This window comes from Argiope bruennichi, chromosome 7 (genome assembly GCF_947563725.1).
Source record: "Argiope bruennichi chromosome 7, qqArgBrue1.1, whole genome shotgun sequence".
In the NCBI taxonomy this organism is placed as follows: Eukaryota; Metazoa; Arthropoda; class Arachnida; order Araneae; family Araneidae; genus Argiope; species Argiope bruennichi.
Genome location: NC_079157.1, coordinates 55,179,993 through 55,193,692, shown reverse-complemented (window position 1 = coordinate 55,193,692; position 13,700 = coordinate 55,179,993). Strand labels below are relative to the sequence as shown.

The 13,700-nt window shown below is 30.8% G+C and overlaps 1 protein-coding gene across 1 annotated transcript; it reads right to left on the bottom strand.

Moving 5' to 3' along the window:
* Positions 1-316: 316 nt before the first annotated feature.
* Positions 317-2,630, bottom strand: LOC129975379 (E3 ubiquitin-protein ligase RNF14-like). Its single transcript, XM_056088442.1, has 3 exons — positions 1,818-2,630; positions 741-1,598; positions 317-483 (listed from the first exon to the last, which is right to left on the bottom strand). The coding sequence occupies exons 1-2, from the start codon at positions 2,428-2,430 to the stop codon at positions 916-918; spliced, it is 1,296 nt and encodes a 431-aa protein (XP_055944417.1). The 5' UTR covers positions 2,431-2,630; the 3' UTR covers positions 317-483; positions 741-915.
* Positions 2,631-13,700: the final 11,070 nt, after the last annotated feature.

Below are 13,700 nucleotides of genomic sequence, written 5' to 3'. Positions count from 1 at the left end.
AAATAAAAGAGCATAAAACTAACAAGCATTTTTTATCATACAATAAACATTTCTTTCATGTTCAAAAGATAATATTTCAGTCATTATTGAGTATATATTAATTATATTAGTCTTGATTTAACAAAAGAAAAACATCACAAATACCAATATTATTAAATGAATAATTTATATGAAAGCAATAATAATAATAAAATAGGTATTTGTGGACGATTTCTGTCCCTCTTTTCTTACAGATTTTCAGATATTAGTAAACTCTATTATACATAATGCAAGCATCTTGATGATAAAGCACAGGAGCTGTAAGCATCCACAAGTACTAAAAATTATTATTGCAAAAATGCCATTACTATTGAAAAGGAATGAAAACAAATTCTTATCTAAAATATTAAACAGATGATAATCACAAAATGATGGGCAATCTTTCCTTTTATATAACCAACATAGTAAACTCACACACACACAAAGAATTTCTTTGATGAAAAACTGAAAATAGAAAAAGAACATATGAAAGTTCTGAAAAGTAGCTTCATACTTTTAAGAAATCATTAAAAATAAAGTAATTGAGATATATTCTTTCAGGTTTTAAATTCAACAAACAAAACATCAGAGTTTTTAGAGACAAATTTAATATTAAACAATTTCAAGTCATTGATATTGTCACTATGTATATTTGTGATTTAATATTGAACTAGAAGAATTATTGCTATCAGTAAAGTCTTTTAGAATGCTTAAAAACTTACCCAATAATCTATAAAAAATTTATAGAATCTTGTTTTTTCCCTATATTTATATAAATTATGAATTGGAAGGTCTTACAAACATATATTTTATAACACGAATATTAAAATTTACAGACTAAATAACAAAGTTAAATAATCTGCAATATATGTAATAAAATTCCCGAGCACAATGAATTTATAGAAAATTAACATTCAGGAACTCTTCTGGTTCAAAAACATAATCAAATTCACGACGTTCCACATCAGATACTAAACAATGAAACGAATTTCTAAAGTGTTCATATGGATCTGAAGGCTTTAGCTTCACCTCGCATCGATAACAAAAATAGGTTCCACATTTAAAGCATGTCATTTTATTACAACCACCAATTTTTTCTATTGATGCTTTACAATGGGGACAAGTTTTACTATGAGAACTCTTCCAATTCTCACATAAAGTATCTTCAACCATTTCCTTTATAAAGCGTTTTCCATAACGTTTCTCCATCTCCTTCTTGACAGCAGAATTACCCTTTGTGTATTCTTGATAAAGAGACAGCTTTTCTTCTACTTTTTCTTTAAACGCACACGGGGCAACACCATGGTATGCCATATTGCACAGAGCGCAGAAAACAAAATTGCATGCAGCGCAAGTTCCCATTCGACCACAACTATCAAGAAGCACAGGACATTGACATAATCGACGAGGACAAAATCTAACATCAGGCATGTCTTCCAGTGTGCGAGAAAGTATAATTGTATCGTATTTTTCATAGAGTTCTTTACTCACAACCTGTCGAACTACTGACCCATCTGCTTGAGAATCACATTCACCATCAGGGCAATGTAAAGAGTTAACATTTCCTTCATGAATTTGCCCTTCAAAATATAGTTTTATACATTCTATACAAAATGAATGCTTACAAGGTCTAAATGTTACGAACTTGGATCCTTCTTTTGTAAAGAAACAAATATTACAAACATGTGTAGAAGTTCTAAAAACTTCCTCTTTCTTTTTTTCATTATGATCTTTTAATAACTGTATTAAATTTTTCCCATTTAACATATCATTAAATGCACGTGCATCTATAGAATTACAACCTCCTGATATAGAAGGTTTAAGATTCAGTATTTCAGATATAGTTTTCATATCTTGTAAACTGCAATCCTTAGTAGCAGTACCACCAGAATCATCACAACTTTCATCATTTGATGGCACTCTAGTCCGAAAATTATCTTGTATTTTGAATTTCAACAGTTCAGTTATATCAAGGCTGTCATTTATTTTTAAAAAATCTAATATCTCATCTTGAAGGAACTGAAACCAGGTAAACAGAATTGCATCTCGGTTCGAATCCCAAACTGATTCTAGATGTCTACACAAATCTGACAACTGTTTCAGAGTTAACCAATTACATGACAATAGAAAAGCTGGGCATGTTTGCAATGGATAAGTTTCTGGGAAACGGAAACATAAATCAATAGGAGGTAAATGTTCTATATGAAAACTCTCTTCAGCATGCACTTCATTATCTTGGGAATCCAAACTGCCTTGAAAAGACCTATAGCGTATCAAAAAAGACTGTGGGAGTCGAACCTGGGCCGCAAATCTACCACTGAGAGGATTCATTTCATCTATTTTAAAATCCCTTTCTTCGTATATGTTTTGTAAGGCTAATAATTCCATTTCTTGCGATTCCAGGTTATCCATTTTTTTGATAAAATTAATTACAGTGAAATTTTAAAAAAATAAACGAAAAACCCAGCTTTGCTTATATTTTTAAACGATTTGTCAAAAAAAATGGAAAAGAAAAACTAACTTGCTTCAAAATTGCAGTCTTTAAAAAAAATTACATGATTTTTAAAAATGAAATATTTATTTCCTCAAAACAAATGTCAAAAATTATTTCACGCGCAATACTCGCATCATCCCTTTGCATTCGTAATTTTATCTTGCGAGTTCGCAAATTGTACAGACTAAGTATATGGCAAAGGATATCGATGTGCTTTGATTGGTTTAAGCCTTGGCATCTTTTGGCAATGTTTTGCCAAAAAGATGCGCTTAAACCAATCAGAGCACATCGGTATCCTTTGCCATAGACTTAGTCTGTACAATTTGCTAACTCGCATAGATTTCCACCAGTTTTTAATTTGGAAGAAATTATGCAAAAAATAATTATAGAATTTTTTTTAGTTAAATATTCAAATGTTATTTGTAACTCACTACATTTGGAATTTTTTGGTAGTTTGAAATATGTTGTGATTGTATTCTTACTAATTTAAGTGATATTACTTTATTGAAAACGAAAATAAACTCTCTTACAGAAATACCTCAATAACAGACATGCTGATTCTAGCAAGAATGAAAAATCACTCAAATACCAGAAATCGACTATTAAAGCCAATGATTTTATTCAAAATTTATGCTTTTCATTAAATAACTAAGAGACAAATAACAGTTCTTTTTATACTTTTAGCTAAAAGGGTAATGCTAATCTAATGATATCGTTTTTTAAAATCATTTTTAAAAACTTTCCAAATATTATTACTTTTGTAATTATTTTTTTATTCGATATTTTTTTCTCCATTTTTCGTTAACGCTTATTTCCACCTACGTTTCATTTGGTTGTTTTCATTCATTCATTTTCTTTTCTTTTTTTTAATAAAATAAATCATGTGAGCAAGACTATAATGTAAAAATTTTTCTGGCAGTTTAGCACTGTTATACCTGTTTAATAAGATTTTGAAGCACTTCTTGGTTTCGAGGCACGAGGCTACCGTATCCAACGACTATGCGGAAAGCCATCACTGGTTTGATGACCCCTTTCTCCATTATAGTTTTGAGATTAAAAAAAAAAAAGATTCATTTCATCAGACAGATAGTCTGCATCACAGGCTTGACTTGTGACAGTGAACGTATTAAAATAGTACTTTTTGGTTGAGATAAAAAGTAGTACATTCAAGACGGCTGACATCACTGAAATAATATTATTAATGTAAGTAAATTCATTTGAAGACCAGGATAAGCTGAAAATGCCAGTTTTGAATTGAAATGTTATATCATTTCCATAATGGTACCAATAATATATAGGTTTAAAATTCGAAGTATTTTTCGCTGAGAAATTGGCCCTTTTGTTTCGTTTTTGTGTGAATGTGTTTTATGGACAACCTGTTGACTCTGGAAACTGATGTGAGAAATGCTTTTCTCCGTAGAAAAACATTTAGTGGCTATTTTCTTTGACATTGCAAAAGCCTATGACACAGCTTGGCACTTTTACATCTTGAAGGACCTCTACAATTGTAATTTAAGGTATTTGCTTGGGTTGCCAAGTCAGTTTTTGACTAAAAATCAGAAATTATTTTTATTGTTCCTTTTGAAAGACCGATTATTTATGTTTCCAAATATGTGTTTGTTTTGTTTCTACGATTATTATATCAGAAGATATAGGTGTTTCTTTAAATCAACATTAATGAAAACGAAACCAAAAATAGCCGGAAGTCAGTTTTTTGTACTTTAATATCATTAATAATCACTGATTAAAATTCACTAAAGGTTGTGTTGTGAAATGTGAAGGTGTAGGGCATGTTCAAAAGCCAGTGGTTACTTAATTGTGAACTTAAAAAAAATCTATTAAAGGTCTCGGTAGTAAAGAAAGCTTACAGACAATGTCATAAATAAATTACAAAACTATTATGGCGTTGCGATAAGATCCAATGTTGGTAATTTATTGCAGATTCAAAGTGCAACACTTGCTGCATTTGCTCATGTTTGTTCCAGTAATAAAAAGCCAATGCATGGACAACGCTCAAAGGAAAAGGATTCTTGGTGCAAATACCAACGTGCACTTTCAGAAGATAGAAATATAAAGACTCAAATATAGGACTCCCAAAAAATATTATGAATATTATTAATCCTACATATATTAAATTATGTGACCAAAATCTTCTGAAAAAAAATGCCTTCATGGGAAAACACAAAATGTTAATGAAAGTTTGAACAGTCTATTATGGACAATCATTCCCAAAAATACGTTTGTTGAGTTGAAAACTTTGAGTTTAGGGACTAATATAGCTGTATAGTTATTCAATGATGGTTTTTTTCTGGCATAATAGAAATTTTTAATGAATTGGGTATTATTCCAAGTCATTACATGGTAACACAATACAGTAGCTTCGATAAATAGAGAATTGTTGCTGCAAAAAGACATTCTTTGCCTGTTACAAAATTGTGCATAAAAATAAAATGGGCTATTAGAAAGAAAAAATTAGTAAAACAGAGAATAAGGAAGGCATTTGCTATTAAAGTGGAGAATTTTAGGTGTTTAAAATGAAGTATTATTTTAGATGTATACTAATAAAAACTTTAAATGCATTTCTTAAAGAATGTGTTTTTTGTCAAAATTTTACGACGCAAAACATAGTTTCACAAAAACTTATTGATGTATTTTCTTGAAATTTTGTATATATATTACCATTAGTGTTATGAAGGCAATGAACTAAGGATTTAGGTCTAATGTTAATAATTTTTGATTTTTAGCACTTTATTGCCAGTAGTACCTATGATTTTTACAGTACTTTTACCATAAAAATGCTCGAAGACCCATAACTTTTTTTCATTTGTATACTTTTCTTAGCTTTTAGCTCATTGCCTTTATATGTACAATAACTATGGTGTGTAGAAAAATAATTTAAATTCGAGAATTTGAATTTAGTGTAGAGTGTTTTGCATTTTGCTCGAATTTCATCAAATTTTACCTAAAATACCTCAGTTTAATTAATTAAATTATTTTTTAATTTTTCTAATTAATATTATTCATTGTTTTGAGTCATAATCATCAAGAAAATCTACTAAAATTGATAATCGAAGGATTTTTTTAAAATGTGCCTCCGAAACCAGGCAGATAGACAAGAAACTTGCCAATATTTATACAAAACTTCCTGAAGTTAAGTTTTTTTAGAGTTAAGAAGTGTTCAGAATTTTCTGATCTGTTTGTACAAAAGAAAGGAGTTCCTCTTGAGTGTAACTCTATTTGCTTTAAAAATTAAGGCTGTTTTAGACCATTTACCTTTATATTTGAAAGGTCATTTATATGTAAACAACCTTTACATTTCTTGTTCTGGGTATAGTATGGCTTTTATTGAAAGACAGCTTCAAATTGCTATCAATCAACTCACAAGTTGGTGTGATAAGAATTGATTTTCATTCTCTTCTGAAAAAACAAATGCTGTAGATTTCTGCAGGAAACGCAGCCTCCATCGTGAACCGGAGATTCACCAAAAAGGTCATCCTGTTAAAATACTTGACGAGGTTAAATTTTTAGGTTTGATTTTCGATAAAAATCTTATGTTTGCCTCTCATGTAACTTATCTAAGAAAAAAATGTGAAAGATCTCTGAATATCTTAAAGGTTCTTTCTAACACTTCATGGGGTGCCAACCGTTTATCTTTACTTTGCATCTACAAAGCAGTAATTTTATCGAAACTTGACTATGGTTGCAATGTCTATGGTTTTGCAAGACGCAATATTCACCAAAAATTGGATACTGTCCATCATGCTGTTCTTCGATTGTGTTCTGGGGCATTTAGAATATCACCTGTGTAAAATGTAATGAGTGTACTCCTGTGCAAAATGTAGAATGCAATGAATTTTCTCTACACATCAGAAGGCAGATATTGTCTCTCCATCATTATTTTAAAATGTTATCAAACCCTGATCAACCCTATTATAATTTTAATCAGAGCCAATTTTACAACATCTTCAGGCTGCTCGACCATCATTAATACCCTCATTCTTTGAGATAATTACTCGTTTAGTTTCAGAACTGCATCTGGAGAAGGAACAAATAGTTTTTGAATAATCATTTCTGTTACCACCCTGGAAATCTCATGGTATCCAATACTTGAATCCTTTTCAACATTTTGATAAACAAAATACTGCAGATATCATTTATCAGCAAATCTTTTCTGACCATCGTCAATTTAAACCTATTTTTACAGATGGCTCTAGAGTTTTCGATCATACTTCTTTCGCTTGTATTATTTCAAATTCCACAATAGCTTATAGAATTAATTCTTTTTGTTCCATTTTTACAGCAGGAGTAACTGCTGTTTTAAAAGCTTTATCAGTTATTTCCGATTATTATGCAGATAGCTATATATTATACAATGATTCATTGAGCGCTTCGCTTTGGAATCCCTATCATTTTTACATGCTCGGAGCCATCCTTTGCCTTTCAACATTTTAAACTTATATAACAAAATTATCTGGAAAGGATTTCAAATTATTTTATGTTGAGTCCCCGTACATGTGGGAATTCCAGGAAACGAAAAGGCTAATATGGCAGCTAAATTGGCTACTACTTTCTTGCCAACACAGGTTCCTCTTTCTGATTATAAGAAATATATATTATGTCACATTTTGCATTCCAAATGGCAAACTGAGTGGGACGCACAGATTCGTAATAAGCTCCATACGATGACCCACTTTACACTGCAGATACAATTTTAACTAGGTTGAGGATTGGGCACATTCTATTCACCCACCGACATTTGTTGATGGGGGATCCAACACCATTTTGCTCAATGTATAATAGTCTTATGTCTGTCTTACACATTATTGTAGAATTTCCACGGTTTTCTATCCAGCGTCTTGCATGTTTTCAAAAATCTCGCCCTGAATTGGGCTAGTTGCTTTTCAGGACTCCGCATGTTGGCTTTTTTAGTTTTTTTAAAAAAAATATTGGTTTTTATAATCATATTTAAACATTTACCTCGCTTTTTAGCACAATACCATACCTTACGTCATTGCTACGCTTTTTCATGACTCCCTGATTTACGCTTTTAGACATTTGGATTTTGTAAATATTCCATATCTTGATTTTATTATAAATTGATACAAATATTTTAATTTCGAGAATGTGGCGCAGTTTAGCCAAAGATGGCTTTTGTGCCGTAAAAAACAAACTCAACTCAACTCAACTCAACTTGCCGAGGATTGAGAACGATTATAGTCGATGAAATAGTAAAGGACCGGCCGATTTAATGGCAAATTCATGCTTTCATTGGTTTAAAGTGACCAGGTTTTTGTTTCATTTTATACATGAATGTCTATAAAAAGTATCGAGATAATTTAATTGTTTATCGTTATTTTATGATAATATTCTGTACGAAATAGATATTTTAATGTTTCATTTAAAATGTTGAAATATATCCAATAATTAGAATTGCATTTTAATTTTTTGTAGTAAAAATTCAAAAAAGAAGAAATTTGTTAACATTGTTATTCGAGGAGTTTTATAGTAATAAAAATGCTATCATTATCGCTACGTGTTGGTAAAAAATTTAGAATTTTTAAAATTCATTTTATTTAAAAATTAAAAAATATCGTTTGCCATTCTATGCAAATTAATGTGCTAAAGTTTTCTTACTTTCTTATCAAATATTACACTGTGTTATTAAGTTAAAGGTGGTAAAGGAAGCAGTTAATCTCTTAAAATATTTTGCTTTCTTCATAATCTAATTACAAGACATCTTCTGTTTCGGGCATATCATATTTTACTCATTCAATTAAGAATCAATAGAATACATGAGGTGTTTGTGGTATCTGTGTAATTTGTGCATCGAATTATTGAATGAATTTTGAATGATTATAAGTTTATAAATTTGATATACATAAGTTTGAGAAGCGATAATTCAATGTCTGTATGATAATCAAGCGCGATGATTGAGAGGTTCATTACATTTTGAATCCAAATGCCAGAGGGTGAAGTTCAAAAGATGTCTCTAATATTTTCACAGACGTCGTTTTGAACAATATATTAAAGGGGTTGCACAGTATTTATGTTTTAAAATTTTTGCCTTGAGATATAAAAGGCACTATTTAATTAAGAATTGAAAATAAAGGAGAAAATTCTCAATCTGTATTTTACAACTTTTGGAAACATATACGAAATTTTTCAAAGAATTTTTGGTGCATCTCACTATTGCAACTTTCCAAACATGTGGTCATAGTTAAGTTATATTTAAGTCTTGTTTTGAAATAATACGAGTGCAATTTCAAGATGAACAACATTCATTTGAATATATGATGAAGACAAAACTAGAACTAACATAACCTTAAAAAAAGTCAGTGGGAGTAGTCTTCCCAAAACTTTCTCGCATACTCTCTTATGAACTTATCATGCCAGAGAATGCCTTATTGGTGTACGAAATATTAACTTTTGGCATGAATTTAGCATTTTTACTCAATCTACTATGTCGTCCTAGGCGAGTTATTCAGCGGTTAATCTTTAGCATGTGTTAATAGTATCCAAAAAACATCATGTTTTAGACATGTTTTTCTCTACTGATTGAAACAAAAATTTGATACAAAACTGCACTTGTAGTCATAAATTACCATACCAAATTTGATATATTTATGTCTTCTCGTTTTTGAATTATTGTGTTTACTTGTTTCTGGAATTACAGACAGAAAGACAGTCAACCTGCAGTTGGATATGGTTCAAAATTTGATAGTTGTCTACGCTATTGATGTTTGATCTATATAGCGAGTTTGTTATCGAGCTCTTTTTCTTTTGTAGTTATGGTGTTAATTTATATTTGAACAACTGGACAGACAGACTTCCTCTGAGCGGACTTAGCTCGAAATTCGATAGAAATTTACAAATTTGGTATAACGATCGTATACCAGATTTCAACGATCCGGATGAGAACATTTCTGAGTTATCTTTATCACAGACAGACGGACGGACGGATATTTTTCAAAAACGCGTTTTCGAATTCAAGGAGATCTAAAATGTGGAGATTCGTCACAATCTCAAGTTCAAATTTATTGACGATTACTATACTTTCTCTATAATACGCATACGAGAAAGTAAAAACTTGATATAGAGGATAAGTTTAAAAAAGTCACTTCATCTAGAGTGTATATCTTCCCAATTAATGTGCATTAAACTCGTGTATATAGTTTATCTTTTAACGAATCGAGTTTTATATCTGATACCTCTTGAACCTTTGAACTGTAGCTTTGAATCTGATAATTTTTGAACTTTGAAGTCAGCTTGAACCTTTTGGTTACAAAGCTGAGACTGTCACTGCTGTCTCACAAGAAAAATTTAACCAAAAAGAAATTTTTTTGGAAAACCTAAGCCTCATGTTTGTGATTTTTTTTTTTTTTTTCATTTAAGAATTAATATAAGTGTTTTCTTCAAAGAAAAAACAATTATTCGGATAATTTTTTAATACTTCAAACAATTATTCTTTAGCTTTTTTTGTCTTGCATACATTTACTGGTAGTATTTATTGCTTAGACTATGCAGAAACGCAATACATAATTGTATTTGGCAAACATTCATTTTGGATTTAATTGGCAACTTTGATCAACGAACTAGAATGTATCATTTCAAGATTTTTTTTTTCCTAATAGAATTGAACTTTTCTGTAACACACACAAAATCTTTTCATCATCATATACTTCTATACTTGGAAAATAAGGATATCTAAGCTCCTTCCAAATTAGTCTGTCGTTTAAGATTAAGATTATTCTTAATTGCTAATTTGAATTTTTATATTAAATAACATATAAAAATATTAATTGCAACTGTAATTTATCAATTGATTATTCCTAATTAATTGAATTTGAAGCATTTAAATAGAGCTGAAATGTATTGAAAATAGCATTTAAGTTAAATAATTATTCATAACAATACGATATCTTAAGTATGACTGTTCACTACATTTAAGACTGTACTTTATACTGTTTACATACTTTAAGACTTGCAAACAAATATAAAATAGTTCTGAATAAAACACATTTTTTGATATTCAAACATCAATGGATGAAGTATATATAGATCATAGGATTTATTTTATGTCTGAAGAAATTACAGAGAAGAAAATTATCATTTGTTAAAAATTTTTGCTGTATGGGTTCCATTTAATTACGATACTATTATAACCAGTGCTTCAAAATGAATTTTTATTTTATACAGATTTACTAATTTTCATAAATACAATAAATAAATAAATAAAAAATAAAAAAAAAATACTTTGACTATTCTTGCTAATTTATTTCACAGTATTTATTCTAAAGTAAACGAAACTATGCTTCTTTCTACTAGAAACATCTTTCATTTTGTGAAAATATTTTAAAATTCTAGAAGATTAATTGATGAACAGAATATTCAAATGATGCAACAATCTATAGAAACCAAGATAAGTGATTTTATTGCTAACATGAGATTTCTGAATTATTATACATAGGTAACTTAATTACAATCGTTTTGATAAGCAATGGTAAAAATTTCTTATCCTTAGTCATGTTCAGATCTTGCATTCGATACGACATATTTATAAAGATACAATTTTATCTGATTAAAGGATGCTCGTTTCAATATTCTCGCTTATATGAAGAATTTTTTAAAGAAAACTATATAGAAAAAATTGATATAGAATCCGAGGTGTAGAATCCTTAAAAAATCCTTTGAGATGTACCATTAAAAATTAAATTATGCAAATAGTTGTCATTTGTTCTAAAAACAATTTTAAAAAATTCCCATTAAAAAAGAAAATTGTATCTGTTTGCTATGTGTTTATTTATTAATATAATGTGATGCTTCCCCTTTCCCACCGTCGATTGTGACTTTTTAAAAAACTTTTTCTTATACGAAGTAAAAAGAAATTATTGTAATCATCCAAAAGTTCGAACTCGAGATTTTGACAAATTTCTATATTTCGGACATGCTTCATTTCGAAAAACACTTTTAGCATTATGTCTGTCAGGGGCTGCGGTGGCCTGGTGGTAAGGTCTCGGCTTGTGAGCCGTAGGGTTTCAGATTCGTGACCCGATTCCACCGAATAACCGTAGTGTAAGGGGGTCTGTTGCACGTTAAATCCATCAGACCAAACGTCCTCCCGCTGGTGCGGTGCGGTGTGGAGAGGGGGGTGCCATCTCAGGTGTCATCCTCGTCATCTGACCGCGGTTCAAAATTACGAGGTCTGTCCCAAAATAGCCCTAGTGTTGCTTCACAACGGGACGTTAATATAACTAAACCAAAACGAAAAACCAAGCATTATGTATATCTGTCAGAGAACACAATATCTAAAAAAGGTTTTGAGCTAGACAATAAAAATTTACTATACAGATTTACGGCGAAATTTGCAGATTTCTATCAAGTTTGAAAAAAAATACATTCTCACAAAGTCTAATTGTCTGGCTCTTCGAGTACAAATGAACTCGATAACTACAAAATGTAAAGAGTGTGTAAAATTATGGTATACATAAAATGTATTTAAATTCGAATCAAATTTTAAACCAAATTTGTCAAAAGGTTGGCCGTCTGTTGACCTGTACTTTCAGGTAAGTATCTGACGATTGCATCTGTAATTGCGTGTCAAATTTTTCTTTCAATCAGTCGAAAAAAGACGTCCAAAATATATATTCTCACGACAGATTTGGTAAGTCAGCCATCTGACTCTCCGACCCGCCACGAAGGCACACGGATTTAAACCATAAAAACTGAATGACCGGACCGCCGCAACAGCAACATTGGCGGGAACTGTGGTTGAGTCCTAAGGGCCATCACCGACCACGGTACAACCCTCCCCGAAGGGAGTACGTCCTGTCATCGATGGGAGGAGTCAGATTCCCCACCTATTAGTGTACCCTCCAGGGTGTCGAGATCCAACCATCATGCCGGAAGCATCTCATCCTCATTCTGAGGTGCCCCCCGGGGGTTAAAAAAACTAGATTCTAAACGAAAATTTATATTTCATGACTATATGTCGATACCATTCAAGGCATTCGCGGCTTTACCCTGGTTCACAATCGTGTGCGACGGGGAGTTAAGACCTTTAATGGAGATTTTTAATGAAAGTTTCGAGGAGACCACGCTCTCTGATTTACTGTAAGTATGAAAACTTGTAAGAAAATAAAAACACTCAATATTTTCCCAAGAACAACCCAAGAATATTTGCAATAACAGCAAATATATCTGTCAGAATGATGTCATTGATCAGCATTCAGGAATTCGACTACAGATAGATGGCGTTACATTATGGAATTGCATATGAAACGAATGAATCTTAAGGCTTTTAGATTTTTCAAAATATAAACAACATTTTGAAGTAAACATTTTAGAATGCTTTATGCGATAATAATGTCATTTCTTTTAAAATAAAATTCTTCACATGGAACGAAAAACCTTAGGCGCTCAGATGAATTAATTTCTTCTCTCGAAAATGTAGGATTATTTTGGAGTATATATACTGCTTTAATCACTGTCAGATATCGGAAGTGACATCTGCGCCGCATCATTCTCTTGAAAATTGCAAGTCACATTAATTTAAAAATTTTTAATCCAGGAAACAATAGATATATAGATAATCCAGAAAACAATAGCCATTAACTTAAAAGTTTTTAATCCAGGAAACAATAGATCTATAGATAATCCAGAAAACAATAGCCATTAACTTAAAAATTTTTAATCCAGGAAACAATAGATCTATAGATAATCCAAAAAACAATAGTGCTTTTATTTCCCTCCATAAATATTCAAACAATATCTTTGTTTTGTTTAGGGCATCATATTCATAAATAGTATGTTGTATTGCAATTGAATCATTTCGAAGAACATCAAAGATATATGACTAGCATATTGTTAAACTCCATGTCAAAATTAATTATAGTCTAAAAAGGCAGTTAAAGAGCACAGGCATAATGTCCTAAGCAACTTCCATCAAGATTGTTTAGTAACGAGAACACAGTTTCTTATGTAATACAATAAACGACGTGATATGCGAAAGTTAAGCACATTAAGATAACTTTAGAAATAGATTGCTTCATTAACATAACCGATCATCATTTTTCTCTATTTACTTCTGTGCAGTCATTCTTTTTTCTCCATTGAAGCACAATTCAAAAATGAAATAGCGCGACGTATTGAATTTGTATCACGTGAGCAAGTTAGGCTTAAGTGTTTGCTA

Bases quoted from the DNA above. Each gene is read 5' to 3' on its own strand.
- LOC129975379 (XM_056088442.1), bottom strand. From the start codon at position 2,430: ATGGATAACCTGGAATCGCAAGAAATGGAATTATTAGCCTTACAAAAC. The intron at 1,599-1,817 runs GTAATTCTATAG...TATATTTTGAAG, and splicing joins ACCTTCTATATCAGGAGGTT to GGCAAATTCATGAAGGAAAT.